Source organism: Oryzias latipes, chromosome 16, assembly GCF_053564925.1.
Source record: "Oryzias latipes strain Hd-rR chromosome 16, Olatipes_Hd-rR_3.1".
In the NCBI taxonomy this organism is placed as follows: Eukaryota; Metazoa; Chordata; class Actinopteri; order Beloniformes; family Adrianichthyidae; genus Oryzias; species Oryzias latipes.
Genome location: NC_136252.1, coordinates 33,240,767 through 33,258,004, shown reverse-complemented (window position 1 = coordinate 33,258,004; position 17,238 = coordinate 33,240,767). Strand labels below are relative to the sequence as shown.

Sequence of the window (17,238 nt, the reverse complement as noted above, 5' to 3'; positions counted from 1 at the left end):
ATTGGCGGGGGGGGGGGGGGGGTGTCTGCCCATCTGGGGTTGTGTGTGTGTGCGGGGGGGGCTTGTTGGCCCTGTTCTATGGGGGGCTGCCTGGGGGAGGGGGAGGGCCCACTATTGGTACGGGACCTTGGAGGTTTGAAGGGTCGGGGTCTCCGCTGAGGCAATCGGCAGTCGCCCCGGCTGGTTGGCTTTCTCCTAGTAATGTAGTTTTGTCTTATATCTATCTATATATATCTATATAAGTGTTTTTTTGCAGTGTCTTCGTGGTTTTAAAGAGTATTTCATGTCAGAGATGCATCATAGTTTATACTGTTAAATTATGTGTAATAATGAACGTCACAAGATTTATTTGTTCTCATCTCTTTGTTTGATCTTTTCTTTGAAGAAACTGGCAGAGAAATTGGAATTAGTGGAGATTGTATTTTTACAACAATAAGAGACTTTGGTTTGATCCCCAAATAAAAGGTTTTATAAACATTTCTGTGTCAAACCAGATTACGTAGAAATCACACAATTATCCATTATTAAGAAAATGTCAACAAAAGCACTAAAAACAACACAAAGGGTACAGTTGCATTGTTTTCACATGATTTACATCTGCAACCTGAGCCTCCGGAGCAACATGCGGCTCCTTCTTCCCTTCATTTGTTTTTAAAGGAAAAACACAAACAATTTGATTAAACCGAGGTAATTTGTGTTTGGATTCAATCAAAATGATCTATTGTCAGTGGTTTATTGTTAACACATTTGTATCTTCTGCTGTACAACTTTGTTTCGTTGCTGTTCAGCGGTACAGTTCTTAAAGCAAATAGTGGGATACGCATTTTTTAAAATTTTGATTGCATCTTTAATTCCTGTAAATCTCCTGCACCAGTAGAACCTTCTTTGACACAAAATGTGCTTTGTTTTGAAAGGAACTTGTAAATGCTGCTGTCAAAAGTAAAATAATAAAATATTAAAAAAATAGCACTGTTATGTAAATGAATGGTTTAATGGCCACAAAGACATAAATGAAATGTACTTTTCTTAACAGTGAAGTGGAACTTTGCGGCTCTCGCTGGGTTTTGGTCATAAAGAGACGCTGCAAACGGTCGCAGACCTCTGGTTTAGTGCAAATATAAACAAAAAAGGAGGACAGATGAGCAGCAGATAGACTGGAGTGGAAACCTTCTGCTCAGCTGGTTGAACATCCGACTGGTTCCTGAGATCCACCTTTGTGCAGCAGCTACCAGCTCCTCATCATGTTTACATGTTGGAGCGTCAGTGGTTCTGTGCAGAACATGCTGGTGATTCCAGAGTCCAGACATCAAATCTGGAGACCAAAGAGGGAAAAAGTCTGAGCCGGCAGCAGAAGTAGAGCTGAGGTCCACCCAGCAGAGGTTCTGGAGGGGCTTTATGGGGCAGCATCAGCTGTTTACCTGCTCAGGCATGGAGGTGTTAAAGGTGGGGGAGGAGCCTAAAGCAGGTGAATCAGAAAATGGCTGCAGCTGCTGTAGAGAATTCTGTGGAAAACAGGGAGAGGAGGCCGTTTGAAGAAGAATCCGGTCGGGATGAAGCAGAAGAAATGACCTTCAGTGACGTCACAAATCCAACAGGTGAAGGAAACGTTTAGCAGACGGAGCTTCACAGGCAGGACTGAGGCCTGCTAGCTGTGTAGCGGGTTTAAAGGTTTAACTGGGTTTTGGAGAAAAGTTTTGTCTCCCTGTTTGTTGCTTTTCTACTTAAATGTCTAGGTGCTCTCCCTTCATTTGCAGTTTTGATGCCAAATAGCTGAATCTGGATAAGGAAAATTTGGAGCAGCCAGACATTAACTTGTTTTTCCCCCCATTTTATCATATTACAAAAAGTACTTTAATTGTAATTGTACAAAAAGTTCTCTTTAGTCAGAACAACATTCATACTTTAAAACAATAATTTACTGTAATTAAACGTAAGACTGAATGAATATATATATATATATATATATATATATATATATATATAATAATTACATAAAAAATAAATATTAATATAAACAAAGCATCTAATGACAACATGCACAGTTCCTGGAGGTCCAAATTCAGGTTTTTACTAGCCATGTGTATTGCAGTTGGAAAAGAAACCTTTTTAATGTAACATTTTATATACAGTTTTGTTATGTCATTTTTTCCACTTTCTATCTTTTTTATTTGTAATTTCTGTTTTTGAGACTGGCAAATCCAACACAGCTCCAGATCTCATTGAACATCTTGATATTTTGTGTTTTTAGAAAAGAGCGATTTAAAAAAAACAATATTTTTTCCTTTTTGTGCTGTTCATTTGTTAAGTTTGTGATCAGAGTTGTTTGGGCGACACTGGCTTCATGTGCACGCCCTGTGCGTGCAGTGTCAGAAAGAATCCAGCACTAACCTAACTAACAACCTGACGGGTTACTTCACAATGCCACACGCACCACAATGGTACGTTCCATTTTCATGGCGTCCCCTGAAGTCGTCAGGTGTCGAGTCCGCCCTCGCACACCTAACTAAGGTTCTTGCACCTGTTCTGCATCTAATTAGTCTGCCTTTATTAGTCCTTCACTCCCTCCGGCCATTGTCGGTTCATCTGTTTTCTCCTATGGAACAGACCACTGATCCCTGCTGGTTGAAGCCAAGCAAAGCCAAGCCAAGCCACGCCAAACCCAGCCTAACAAAGCGAGACCAAACCAAGCGAATCCAAGCTAAAACAAGCCTAGCAAAGCAAAGCAAGACCAAACTCGGCATTTCCAAGCCAAGTCACGCTCCTTAAGCCAAGCTGTCAAGCCTCGTCTTTCTTTTTCTGGATTCATCCCCTCTTCGCCATCTAAAGTTGATCTCTGGATCTACAGCCAGTTGCCTCTCCTGAAGATACCATCCTCTTTTCAATAAACTGCTATTATTCCAGTCTACATTTGGGTCCAGCTTATTCAAAACCTGACAGAGGTGGCCGTACGAGCCTCAAGGGAACTGCATGACACATCTGATCTACGACCCTCCACGGACCCGGAAAACCCGAAAACCTGCAGAATCCATACCGGTGAACCCCTGTAACCCGGTTGCATGCGACTGCGGCTTTACTTTGTTTGCAGGGTGGAACGTCATTTCCGAGTAATTTACAGTCCATTTTACATACGGCCTTATACGAAACAGCCTCATTATGTCAAGTTTGTTTAATCTGAACGATGGTAAATAAAAAACTGTCTTGAAATCAATAAATTATTTAGAACCAAAGTACAGGAAAAAATAAAAAATAAGGGCGAACAACAACCTTGACACAAAGACAAAGCAGCTTTGCATGTTATGGAAATATTTCCTGATACTTAAACAGGTTCAAGTGTCACATCTCTTCACTTCAACGGGTTCAAGTGTCACATCTCATCCTCAGAGCTTTCAGAACGGTGAGTGTGATTATATTTACTGAACATTTCAGCTTCTGTTACAGAAGTAAACAGGACAAGAAAAGATTTACTTTTTCATGTGATTACAATGTTTTAGTTAACTCAAACTATATATAAATAAAATAATAAATATATTGGGACATGTTGTACTTTGCTTCTAATTTATTTTAACACTCAAAGTAATAAGAACAATATTTATTAAGGATCCATCTAGTAACTGATATTAAAGCTTTTAAAAACTATTTTTACATTATTTTCCAGGTTTTTCTACACACTTTCAGACACATTTACAGAAATAACGCATATATCGTCCTTAACGAAGCACGATGGCACTTTTTCCACGATCAGACGTGTTTGGACAGCAGTGAACGTCTGCAAAGATCTCAGACATTTAGAGTTTGATCTCCATGTTTTATCCTGTGCAGGGAAATCGGAGGATGGATAAATACGCACCGCTGATGACTCTGTTCCTTTTGGGTAAGTTTTACTGTCGTTTAAAGCTGTAAATGTTCTTTGAGAGATTCAAATTCATTTCAATAAGTTTGCAGATAAACATTTAGTAGCATAGAATCTGTTCACATCAGATATTGTGACAAATACTTTGGAGTCTTACCCTTCTGAGTCTTTATATATTGATTTATCAAAGAAGGCCACGCCTCTGAAAGCACTCAGTGCTCATTTTAGCCAGAAATAAGTTTATTTGTAGATTTTACTCAGAATATTACATGAAAACTCTTCTTTTCAGCTGTTTAAGTTTATTCTCTGAGGCTAAACTTTCCTTCAGGCTTGGACTGAAAGGAGGGGCGCGGTCACATTTGCATATATCCCAAACATTTATTTTTAAGATTTAAACTGAACATTTAGATCAACATTTACATTTCTTTAACATTTAAATTTAGCATTTACTTTTAGCGCTTGGATAAACATGTATTTTTGACATTTTATTTCCATTTAGATCAATAAAGGATCAAGTTTTATTTTATTCTATTTTAGATTTAACATTCATATTTAGATGTGTGTTTAGACTTTTATTATTTTGTACATGTAACTTTACATTTCACACTTAGACTTTACATTCAGATTTAAAATGAATCTTCAATAATTAGATTTATATCTAAATGTTATACAGTAATCCAGCATCCTTTTTAAATTGTAGTAAATATAATAAAGTGTATGTTTTAAGTACTGCTGCACCCTCAGACACTGTAATGTTTCTAACTGTTCAGTTTGGCTTCAGGAAGTTACATTAAAGTCACATTATTCGTCACGTAACTAGGTGTGTGTGTTTACATTTGATTGACCCCTCCCCTGGGGGAGCGGCGAGCTGCAGACACAGCCGCGCTCTGAAACTATTTGGTGGTTGAATCCATCAATCCAACCTGTTGACCTCTTGAGACTTGAGCTAATATATTTGGGCTAACCGTCTCCACACACAGTCACAGCGCCCCAGTTCAGGAAAATGCATTGCTGTGGAAATACAACCACAAATGAGGACACCAGGTCTTAATGCTGAGTGTCAAGCAGGGATGCATTGGGTCCCATTTTTAGTCTTCATCTAAAACTTTTAGTCTACGCCTCCATCCAGGCTGCATCTCCGGCTCACAGATCCCCCTGCGTCAGTACCACTATGTTAACATGGCTCTGAGCTGGAGAGATGCCCAACTGTACTGCAGGGAGAAATACACCGACCTGGCTACATTTGACAGTCTGGATGACTTGAACAGACTGAAAGCCAACTTTTCCTACACCTGGGCGTGGTTTGGTCTTCATGATGATCCAGCAGCTTGGAAAACATCGATGGGAAATAAGAGCAACTCCTGGAGATGGTCAGCAACAGGACAAACCAGCACAACTGGATACCAGTCGTGGGACAGTTACTCTCCAGATTACTATCAGGCAAAGGAAACATGTGCAGCACTAGGTGGAGGAGGACTGTGGAACGATGCAATCTGTATTAACTCCTACAGATTTCTGTGCCTTAATGGTAAGACATTTGTTTTTATGGATATTTCTGACATTGCTTTTAGAGAATATCATACTTCCCAAATTACTGAATAAACTGATTTGAGCTTTAACATAATAAAAGAGGGAAGAATAGATAGTAGAGAAGAAAAAAACAAACACTCCCTCCCTCCAGCTCTTTTCAATAGAGAACCATGCACAAAATATGAGTCTAGTGTCATGATATATATGACGAAGCAGACCTAGATGCTGGAACCGGGAAGAAAATTCAAGATGTAGTAGAATGAAACTAGCTGGAATGATGGACAGCAATGACAGCAGTCTTGACAGCAGTCTTGCTGTAGCAGGAGTTTCGTAATAGTTGGAACACGGAACGAAGCGAGAGTTGTGGCGTGGCTGGAGTAAGCGTGGCAAGTGTTGAGGCGTAGAGAGAGTCGGATCAGGCTGCTCTTGGAGAGGAATGTTCCAGGTGAACACTCGTGGAAATGAACCATTAGGAGCAACGAACTGGTGATGAATGCTGGAGCACGATCTCCTTAAGAAAGCTGGTAGAAGATGAGGTGAGCGTCCACAGCTGGTTCCAATCAGGAGAACAGAGCAGAGAGGGGAGGGGGAGAGGGAGAGACTGCCAGAGGCACCATGATATCCAGCCTGTAAAGACTTCATTTTAGTCAGAAAAAAATTGAAATTCAATCTGTTACATCCCACCCCAAGGGCGGGAGAAAATAGGTAACATAAAAAATATATATATTTAGTTTAAGGATTTAAACTGCCAGGGCAGCTGTTTAGTAATTATTAATTAATTAATTAATTATTATCAATCATCTCCTGCAGGTGGTGAAGTCAGACGGTGTGGTGGAGTTGGCCTCTGTTAAAGGATAGACACACATACACACAAAAATACACACAGAAGGCCTGGGGCCGTAACACTATCCATCAACAAAAGAAATCAAAGCACAAAACTATAAACCAAAGTCTTCGAACCTTACTGTACTTTTGCTTTTTAACATTAGTTTGTTACATTTTGACTAAAAATGTTCTGTTTCAGTTACAGATCAAAACAAGAAAAACTACGTTTTCATCAATCAGGCGATGTCGTGGAGTTCTGCTCAGCAGTACTGCAGAGAAAACTACAAGGACTTGGCGATGATTGAGAACCAGGAAGAAAACACGGAGGCTCAGAACACTAAACCATCCAATTATAAGGTCTGGATTGGTCTGTATCGAGAGCCCTGGACCTGGTCTGATGGAAGCAAGAGCTCCTTCAGAAACTGGGACCCCTCAAGTTTAAACAACTATGGAGGAAACCAACACTGTGGGACAGAGAATTCTGAGCACGTTTGGGGCGATGAGGACTGTAGAGTAAAAAGAGTTTTTGTCTGCCATCAAGGTGAGCATCTAAAGAAATGCTGTCATGTTTTACATGTAAAATGTTGGACTTGTGTGACGGTTTTTCACTGTTCTGTTCAGTTTCAAAGAGGAAAACCACTTTGAGGATGAAATTCAGCTCTGATGCTGACCTGACCGACCCAAAAGTCAACGCCCAGATCCTGCAGCAGGTAGATTTCTGAGACTCTTTTCTTTTGTCAGGAAGGATCCACCTTTCTGAATGTTTTTCTTCTCTTTTAGCTCCCTGCTTTGCTCTCAAAAGATGGATGGACAAACTTCAACCTGCAGTGGAAGATTCAACCCCAAAAAACTCCAGGGTCACAGTGATGGTCCTCCATCTACCCTCAACGTCTTCATGGGTTTCAAGACTATTTCCTGTTAGAAACACGTTATATTAGTTTAGAATGACAATAGAATCGGTAATATTGTGTATATTGTCAAAGTAGCTTTTGCTTTTTTATTTTTGTTTCTGCTTTTGCTTTAATGTGTTTTATTTATCATTGTTTTCACTAAAGAAACTGTCAGAACAATTAGAATTTTTACAACAGTAAGAGACCGGTTTGATTTTGATGCCAAAATAAAAGTTTAAAAAAACATTCTTGTGTTAAACCAGATTACATAAATTCACATAATTATCCATTTTGACTAAAAATGAACACACCAACCAAAACTTGTTTGTTTGTAGGTGACCAAATACTGATTTTCCACCATAATTTACAAATAAATTCTTAAAAAAACAACGTGATTTTTTTGTGTTTTTTCCAAACTTTGTCTCTTATAGTTGAGGTGTAAAGGCCTCTCTCATTAAGAAAATACTTTTTTGCCCCACTGTACGTGGAGAAAGCCGCATATTTGCGCATGCATCTCGCAAAAATCATGCACAATTGTGTAAGATTTACGTAATAATTGCATTAAACTACAATAAATATGCATAAACTACATATTTCCCAACCGACCAAAAATTTTGAACAGCTCAAAATTGAATTGACGCTCTAGAAGTTGAAAAATATGTACAATCAAAACTCAAAGAAACTCTTCTGCACTCTTCTTCCAATCAGCTCGTAGAATGGATCAGGTTTGTGCACGTTTGGAAGAATTTCTGACCAATCAGCATCAGCCTTCGTGTCCACGTCTGTTATTGACTCTGTTGTGAGCGCAGAAGAGAGAATTTCTCTCAAGTGAAAATTGTTTTGTTTGCAGGTTTGTTTGAGTTTCAAATGCATTTTTCTGTTCCAAGTGAACCATTTTTTATTTTTATTTTACGGTCGAAACAGTGAGAGTTGTCCTTAGAATAATGGCATAAAAATCACTCCATACTGTATGTAGAGAGCTCTAGAACAACATTTTGGTGGAAAGAAATTTGCAAGTACCAGTGGTTGATTATTAACTTAGCATTGTTAATTAGTTACAACTGAAAAAATCTGAACCATTTGTCTTGGTAAGATTCATGAAAAAAGGTTTTAAGACCAAATTGAATCTTGAAACTAACTATAAACACACAAATTTACGTCTTATAATAAGTGAGCATTCAGAATAAAGTTGTCAGAATAAAATGTAAATTATAAGCCAAAATAAGCAACTTATAGTAGTTATATTACTTAAAAAGGAAATTCAAGATAAATTGTCTTAGAAAAAGTCATTACAGAAAGTTAATGTAGTTTTGTCTCATATCTGGAAACCAGTCTAAAATACTTAATGATATTTGTTTTTTTGCGGTGTCTTCATGGTTTTAAAGAGTATTTCATGCTAGAGATGCATCATAGTTTATATTAGTTTAAATGCAATAATGAATGTCACAACATTTATTTGTTCTTATCTCTTTGTTTGCTCTTTTCTTTTGAGAAACTGGAATTAGAGGAGTTTGTATTTTTACAACAATAAGAGACTTTGGTTTGATCCCCAAATAAAAGGTTTTAAAAACGTTTCTGTCATGATATGACGTGAGTTCAGAGTGACCCAAATGCTGGAACCCAGAAGGAGACTCGGACAACGGGGTAAGTTTAGTTGATTTAATACAGCAGAGGGTGAGTAATGGCTTTTTCCAGAGGAGGCGCGGCGGCTGGCTGGAGGAGAGCGGCAGCAGGATTCCAGGGGCGAGACAGCGACAGACCAGAGGACAGCGACCAGGTGAGGGCCAAAGGTGATTCTTCCTGAGACAAAGACGAGAAGAGCAATGAGTAACTTGAAGCTTGGTAACAAACAGGAGCGTGAGCTGGCCAGACTATGCACCGTGGGAGGAACAACAAACTGGCGTCGAATGACAATCCAGGTGCTCCTTATGAAGGCAACAGCGAAGATGAGGTAAGTGGAGGCAGCTGGTCGCGTCCAGAACAGAGCAGGCGGGGGAGAGTAGCTGACAGAGGCACCATGACAGTTTTTGTGTCAAGCCAGATTACATAGAAATCACACAATCATCCATTAACATTGAAAATGTCAACAAAAGCACTAAAAACAACACTAAAGGTACAGTTGCATTGTTTTCACATGGTTTACATCTGCAACCTGAGCCTCTGGAACAATATGCGGCTCCTTCTTCCATTCATTTGCTTTTAAAGAAAAAATATAAACAATTTGATTAAACCAAGGTAATTTGTGTTTGGATTCAATCAAAATGATCTGTTGTCAGTGGTTTATTGTTAGAAAACGCTGCAACACACATTTGGATCTTCTGCTGTACAACTTTGTTTCGTTACTGTTCAGTGGTACAGTTCTTGAAGTAAATAATTGGATGCGCATTTTTTTTAAATTTTATTTTGATTGCATCTTTAATTCCTGTAAATCTCCTGCACCAGTAGGACCTTCTCTGACACAAAATGTGCTTTATTTTGAAAGGAAGTTGTAAATGCTTGTAAATGAATCAGAAAATGGCTGCAGCTGCTGTAGAGAGTTTCCGAGGAAAAAGAGAGAGGAGGCCTTTTGAAGAAGAGTCAGGTCGGAGGGATGAAGCAGAAGAAATGACCTCCAGTGACGTCACAAATCCAACAGGTGAAGGAAACGTTTCGCAGATGGAGCTTCACAGGCAGGACTGAGGCCTGCTAGCTGTGTAGCTTTATCTGGCCGGGTTTAGAGGTTTAACTGGATTTGAGTTGTGTTTCCCTGTTTGTTTCTTTTCTACTGAAATGTTGAGGTGCTCTCCCTTCATTTGCATTTTTAATGCCAAAAATCAGAATCTGGATAAGGAAAGTTTGGAGCAGCCAGACTTCATTAAAGAAAAAAGGTTCAGAGCACTGTCCCGTTGGGTCTAGATGACCCAACTCCCAATGTTAAAGTGCCTAGGATAGCGCAAGGGCTAAACAATGTTTATTGCAGTTGGAAAAAAACCCTTTTTTAATTTTATATTTTATTTACAGTTTTGTTATGTCATTTTTTCCACTTTCTATCTTTTATTTATAGTCTCTGTTTTTGAGACTGGCAAATCCAACACAGCTCCAGATCTCATTGAACATCTTGATATTTTGTGTTTTTGGAAAAGAGCCATTTAAAAAAAACTCTTTTTCCTGTTGGTGCTGTTCATCTGAAAAGTTTATGGTCAGAGTTGTTTGGGTGACCCACCTGCTCTTGGGTTTCACGTGCACGCCCTGTGCATGCAGCGTCAGTAAGAAGCCAGCACTAACCTAACTAACGACCTAACTGGTTACTTCACAATGCCACACGCACCACAATGGTACGTTCCATTTTCATGGCGTCCCCTGAGGTGGCCGTACGAGCCTCAAGGGAACTGCATGACACATCTGATCTACGACCCTCCACGGACCCGGAAAACCCTAAAACCTGCAGAATCCGTACCGGTGAACCCCTGTAACCCGGTTGCATGTGACTGCGGCTTTACTTTGTTTGCAGGGTGGAATGTCATTTCCGAGTAATTTACAGTCCATTTTACATACGGCCTTATACGAAACAGCCTCATTATGTCAAGTTTATTTAATCAAAATGATGGTAAATAAAAAACTTTGTCTTTCTTGAGTTTAATAAACCAAATTACAGGAGAAAAAAAGTAAAAGTGAACAACAACCTTGACACAAAGACAAAGCAGATTTGCATGTTATGGAAATGTTTCCTGATACTTAAACAGGTTCAAGTGTCACATCTCATCCTCAGAGCTTTCAGAACGGTGAGTGTGATTATATTTACTGAACATTTCAGCTTCTGTTACAGAAGTAAACAGGACAAGAAAAGATTTACTTTTCATGTGATTACAATGTTTTAGTTACTTTAAAATATATATATATATATACTTTTTCAAGGACCAGACGTGTTTGGACAGCAGTGAACGTCTGCAAAGATCTCAGACATTTAGAGTTTGATCTCCATGTTTTATTCTGTTTAGGGAAATCGGAGGATGGATAAATACGCACCGCTGATGACTCTGTTCCTTTTGGGTAAGTTTTACTGTCGTTTAAAGCTGTAAATGTTCTTTGAGAGATTCAAATTCATTTCAATAAGTTTGCAGATAAACATTCAGTAGCATAGAATCTGTTCACATCAGATATTGTGACAAAAACCTCAGACTTTCAACCTTCTGAGTCTTTATATATCCATTTATCAAAGAAGGCCACGCCTCTGAAAGCACTCGGTGCTCATTTTAGCCAGAAAAAAGTTTATTTTTGTAGATTTTGCTCAGAGTATTACATGTTAACTCTTTTTTTTTCAGCTGTTAAAGTCTATTTTCTGAGACTAAACTTTAACGGCGCGTTAAAGGCGCGGTCACATTTGCATATTTCCCAAACATTTATTTTTAAGATTTAAACTGAACATTTAGATTTAACATTTACTTTTAAACTGGGACAAACATGTATTTATGATGTTTACATTAAGATCAATAAAGTATTAAAAAGGTTCAACTTTTATTCTATTATAGATTTAGATTGAACGTTCATATTTAGATTTGTGTTTAAACTTTTTTTATTTTGTACATGTAACTTTACGTTTCACACTTGGACTTTAGATTTTTATTTAAAATGAAATGTCAATAATTAAATTTATATCTAAAAGTACATACCATAACTTACATTTGTGATAAATACTGACAATGTGACACAATTGCAGCATTTATGGATAGAAATCTCTAAATGTGGTAAAACTGTTTTATAATTTCAATGAGGTGAATATTTACTTGTAAAGAGACTGAATCATTTTATTTCCTTTTTATATAGTATAGTAAATATAATAAAGTGTATGTTTTCAGTACACCCTCAGACACTGTAATGTTTCTAACTGTTCATTTTGGCTTCAGGAAGTTACATTAAAGTCACATTATTTGTCACCTAACTAGGTGTGTGTTTACATTTGTTTGACCCCTCCCCTGGGGGAGCGGCGAGCTGCAGACACAGCCGCGCTCTGAAACCATTTGGTGGGTTTAAACCATCAATCCAACCTGTTGACCTCTTGAGACTTGAGCTAATATATTTGGGCTAACCGTCTCCACACACAGTCACAGCGCCCCAGTTCAGGAAAATGCATTACAGTAAACCCTTGTTTTTCGCGGGGGTTACGTTCCAAAAAGAACCCGTGATAGGCAAAATCCGTGAACTAGAAACTTCTATTTTTTTCTTACAATTAATATACAATTAAATACTCTATTATACATTGAAAAGAAAGAACAGACCATTTTACCAGGTCAAGCATTTGTTTAACAAATAAAAGTACTTTACAAAAGTTTTTTCAACAAATAACTTCTGTACTGTACTGTCAAATAATAATTTTAATCATCGATGTGAACAAAAGGCTTCAAATTGCGGAGATTAGCCCCGCCCACCGCGACCCAAGTAATTGGATTAAATGGGAGAAAATTTAAAATGAATATGAAAGAAGAAGAAGAAGAAGAAGCGGAATGACATTTTGGTCAATCAGAATGCAGAACACAATGCACGATGCAAATCCGTGAAGTAGCGAAACCGTGAAAAGTGAACCGCGTTATAGCAAGGGATCACTGTACTGTGGAAATACAACCAAAAATGAGGACACCAGGTCTTCAGAGGTTAATGCTGAGTGTCAAGCAGGGACGCATCAGGTCCCATTTTTAGTCTTCATCTAAAACTTTTAGTCTACGTCTCCATCCAGGCTGCATCTCCGGCTCACAGATCCCCCTGCGTCAGTACCACTATGTTAACATGGCTCTGAGCTGGAGAGATGCCCAACTGTACTGCCGGGAGAAATACACCGACCTGGCTACATTTGACAGTCTGGATGACTTGAACAGACTGAAAGCCAACTTTTCCTACACCTGGGGGTGGTTTGGTCTTCATGATGATCCAGCAGCTTGGAAAACATCGATGGGAAATAAGAGCAACTCCTGGAGATGGTCAGCAACAGGACAAACCAGCACAACTGGATACCAGTCGTGGAGCAGTCGTGGTCCAGATTACTATCAGGGAAAAGAGACTTGTGCAGCAGTAGGTGGAGGAGGACTGTGGACTGACGTTGACTGTTACTCCTCCTACAGCTTTCTTTGCTTTATTGGTAAGAACAAGTTTTATTTCATGGATATTTCACACATCGCTTTCAGTGAATATCATACTTTCCAAATTACTGAATAAACTGATTTGAGCTGAAACAAAATCAAAGAGGGAAAAATAAAAAGTTGAGGAGAAAAAAACAAATACTTCCTCCCTCCAGCTCTCTTCAATAGAGAACAAGACACTAAATATGAGTCCAGCCTTTAAAGACTTGTAAATGTATAATTTAACCTAAATTTTAATCAGAAAAACTAGAAATTCCATCTGTTATATCCCACCCCAAGGGAGGGAGAAAATAGGTAACATAAAAAGAAATATATTTAGTTTAAGGATTTAAACTGCCAGGGCAGCTGTTTATTAGCTGGACAGTAACAGCTTGAATTCTCAGGCACTGTAGCAATAAATAACAAAACCTAAAGCGGGACTAAAACCAGAGGGACATTACTAGGTTACAAAGTCCACACGCAAGAGGAAAAACGTTGGCCATTTTCACAGGCTTCTAATGCCAAGTCCAAAAGCAGGGGCCAGCTGACAAACGCATTCCTGTCAGGAATTCAGCTGCTGAGGCTTTTATGTTTCCCACCCAGCCTGGTGATTGGAGGAGGGAAGGAGGCTGCAATCATCTCCTGCAGGAGGTGAAGTCAGACGGTGTGGTGGAGTTAAAGGACAGACACACATACCCCCCCCCCCCCCCCCCACACACACACAGAAGGCCTGGGGCCAAAACACCATCCATCAACACAAGAAATCAAACCAAAGTCATTGAACCTAGGGTGTACCTACTTTAACTGTACTTTTGCTTTTTAACATTAGGTTTTTACATCTTGACTAAAAATGTTCTGTTTCAGTTACAGATCAAAATAAGAAAAACTACGTTTTCATCAATCAGACGATGTCGTGGAGTTCTGCTCAGCAGTACTGCAGAGAAAACTACAAGGACTTGGCGATGATTGAGAACCAGGAAGAAAACACGGAGGCTCAGAACACTAAACCATCCAATTATAAGGTCTGGATTGGTCTGTATCAAGAGCCCTGGACCTGGTCTGATGGAAGCAAGAGCTCCTTCAGAAACTGGTACCCCTCTGGTTTAAACAACTATGGAGGAAACCAACACTGTGGGACAGAGAATTCTGAGCACGTTTGGGGCGATGAGGACTGTAGAGTAAAAAGAGTTTTCGTCTGCCATCAAGGTGAGCATCTAAAGAAATACTGTCATGTTTTACATGTAAAATGTTGGACTTGTGTGACGGTTTTTCACTGTTCTGTTCAGTTTCAAAGAGGAAGACCACTTTGATGATGAAATTCAGCTCTGATGCTGACCTGACCGACCCAAAAGTCAACGCCCAGATCCTGCAGCAGGTAGATTTCTGAGACTCTTTTCTTTTGTCAGGAAGGATCCACCTTTCTGAATGTTTTTCTTCTCTTTTAGCTCCCTGCTTTGCTCTCAAAAGATGGATGGACAAACTTCAACCTGCAGTGGAAGATTCAACCCCAAAAAACTCCAGGGTCACAGTGATGGTCCTCCATCTACCCTCAACGTCTTCATGGGTTTCAAGACTATTTCCTGTTAGAAACACGTTATATTAGTTTAGAATGACAATAGAATCGGTAATATTGTGTATATTGTCAAAGTAGTTTTTGTTTTTTATTTTTGTTTCTGTTTTTGCTCTAGTGTATTTTTTTTATATCTTTACTTTGACTAATGGAATTGTCTGAAAAACTGGAATGTTTTAATTTGACTTTGACCAAAATAAAAGTGTGAATTCTTGTGTTAAACCAGATTACATAGAATTCACATAAATATCCATCCAGACTTACAAAGGAACACACCAACCCAAACACTCAAAATGTCAAACACAGACTGTGGTCACATGGTTTAGAGCAGGGGTCGGCAACCGCCCCTAATAAAAAAGAAAGCACTCGGAGCCACAACTCGTTTTGACATCATTATATATATTATGCATGTGTATATTATTCAAAGGTGCTCATTACGTCGATCGCGATCGACCTTCAATGACATGAGTGTAGATCGCGGGCCAGAAAAGATAAAAAAAAAAAAAAGTACTTCTTTAAAATCCACCAGCCAATCAAAATCCTCAGTGAGAAGTAAGGGACTTGACATGTAGATTGGCCAATCGGACATCGTCTGAAGCATACGTCGCTGCAAATGCACATTATGTTCTTTAAAGGATGATATTGCGGCCGCGTGTGGGAGGAGCTACTGGTTCTGGTCTGATCGCTGCATGGAGCGATGTGTTTATCAATGCATGGTAGACACTGAGAATGTGGAGAGATCAGGTTTATTGTTTTGAAGAGTTCTACTTGGTAATCATGTTTCCATGTTTGAGTTCATAAAATCATCCCAGAGAAAGTCTCTGCTTCAACTCCTGCAGGGAAAGCTGCGTCTCAATCTGACGCCCGTGTTTGCATCTCTCTGACAGAGTTTGAAGCCAAAGCCCCTCCTCCGCCTCTCTACCTGCTTTTCCTCTCTACCTGTTCACCTGTTCACATCCTCTGCAGCCTAGAGTTGGTTTCCCCTGCGCTCCCGGTGTGTCCTACACAGAGAGCGCAAAATACGGTAGTCAGGGCGCTCCAGTGCCGCACAAGGATGAAAGAGCCGGACGCAGGTTATAGCGGGGATAGAGCGGGTTAAGCAAATGAATGGAAGAAGGCGCTCCGCTGAAGAAATATTCAATATTGTACACATTTTATTATTAGTCTGAACTTTCTTTTATTTAGAAAAATCTTTTATTTTATTAGTCCAGTACGGAAAAAAAACATCAACAAAAGCTGTGTTGGGTGGTTTTTGGCTGGGTCTGGCGGTTTTCAGATGACTTTTGGGCTGGAAAACTGTGACTCTATCTGGCAACGCTGGCGCGAATTCTCAGTCTGTCATCAGCGAGTTGGTCTCTGCCCCGCGGTACGTCAAGTTCCCGACAGAATACAAGCTCATTACGAAGCTGTTTTTTACGTGGCACTCGCTTCGTGCGGAGCCAGCAGCGCCTTTGAAATGCCATGAAAAATGAACAAACTAAAATAAAATTTAATTATTATAAAATACTCATTATTTTCCAAAGTCACAGGGAGCCACAACAGATGGATGAAAGAGCCACATGTGGCTCCGGAGCCATGGGTTGCCGACCCCTGGTTTAGAGGAAACAACAGCAGCAGCAAACAGACAGACGGTTGTGGAAACATGCTGTTCATTTGGTTAAAGATACTGACCAATCATTCCTTTGGGAAGGCCGTGTCTAGGCCACCACATGCATTTTGCCCATATTGCCTTATGCCTTATGACAGCATCACCTGTACATCAAAAGTGTAACCAACTTGAGTACCTTACAAAGACCCCCCAATACACTTACCACACACACAACAATGGTGCAGATTGTGGAAGAGGTGCAAATGTCACAAAATCTTGCTCCAGGATTTTTCCTTCACACCTCTATTCTGATTTATGAAAGACTTGAAGTCAGAGCATTTTACAATTATTAATTTCTCCTTCATGGTTAATTTTTATGTATTAAAAGGGATGCCATTTATGTGTCACTACCAAATCCGAGTCCCTTATTAGTCAAAGATCGACCTTGTTTATCTTTCAACGCGCTTTCAATGGCCGAGGCTTTAGTGCTTAAACGGTCGTAGAAATTGTGCTGCTATGTGGACGCCCAAAAACCTGCACTTCTGCGCGGTTACCCAGACTTTTCCTTGGAAGCAGTCACTAAAACATGCTTTGGCGAGGGTGGTGTGAAGGTAGCTTTAAGGGGTCAAACGACGGACAATTTTAGAAGATAGCAACATTTATACAAGTATTTTTCAGCAAAGCTATAAACTTTCTAGATCAACATTTCAGTGGAAAAGAATTTGCAAGTAGTTAATGATTTACAAAGCATTGTTTATCAGAGAAAGTTTGCATATGATTAGTTTTAACCAGACACAAACGTCGCTTTACCAGGTTAAAACTTCAGATCTCATCCTCAGAACTGCTGCTGCTTTCAGGACTGTGAGTATGATTATTACTGCATTTTTAAAGATTTT

General features: G+C 39.4%; 1 protein-coding gene and 1 long non-coding RNA gene across 2 annotated transcripts; one reads left to right on the top strand and one right to left on the bottom strand.

Moving 5' to 3' along the window:
• The first annotated feature begins 1,471 nt into the window (after nt 1-1,471).
• Nucleotides 1,472-15,894, top strand: LOC105356048 (secretory phospholipase A2 receptor-like). Its single transcript, XM_011485827.4, has 13 exons — nt 1,472-1,595; nt 3,325-3,394; nt 3,820-3,871; nt 4,980-5,378; nt 6,405-6,746; nt 6,827-6,915; nt 6,986-7,062; nt 8,791-8,872; nt 11,073-11,124; nt 12,806-13,204; nt 14,049-14,390; nt 14,471-14,559; nt 14,630-15,894. The coding sequence occupies exons 3-13, from the start codon at nt 3,832-3,834 to the stop codon at nt 14,714-14,716; spliced, it is 1,998 nt and encodes a 665-aa protein (XP_011484129.4). The 5' UTR covers nt 1,472-1,595; nt 3,325-3,394; nt 3,820-3,831; the 3' UTR covers nt 14,717-15,894.
• Nucleotides 8,741-9,544, bottom strand: LOC110016777 (uncharacterized). Its single transcript, XR_002292124.3, has 2 exons — nt 8,975-9,544; nt 8,741-8,895 (listed from the first exon to the last, which is right to left on the bottom strand). It is a non-coding gene; the product is annotated as an uncharacterized LOC110016777 (long non-coding RNA).
• Nucleotides 15,895-17,238: the final 1,344 nt, after the last annotated feature.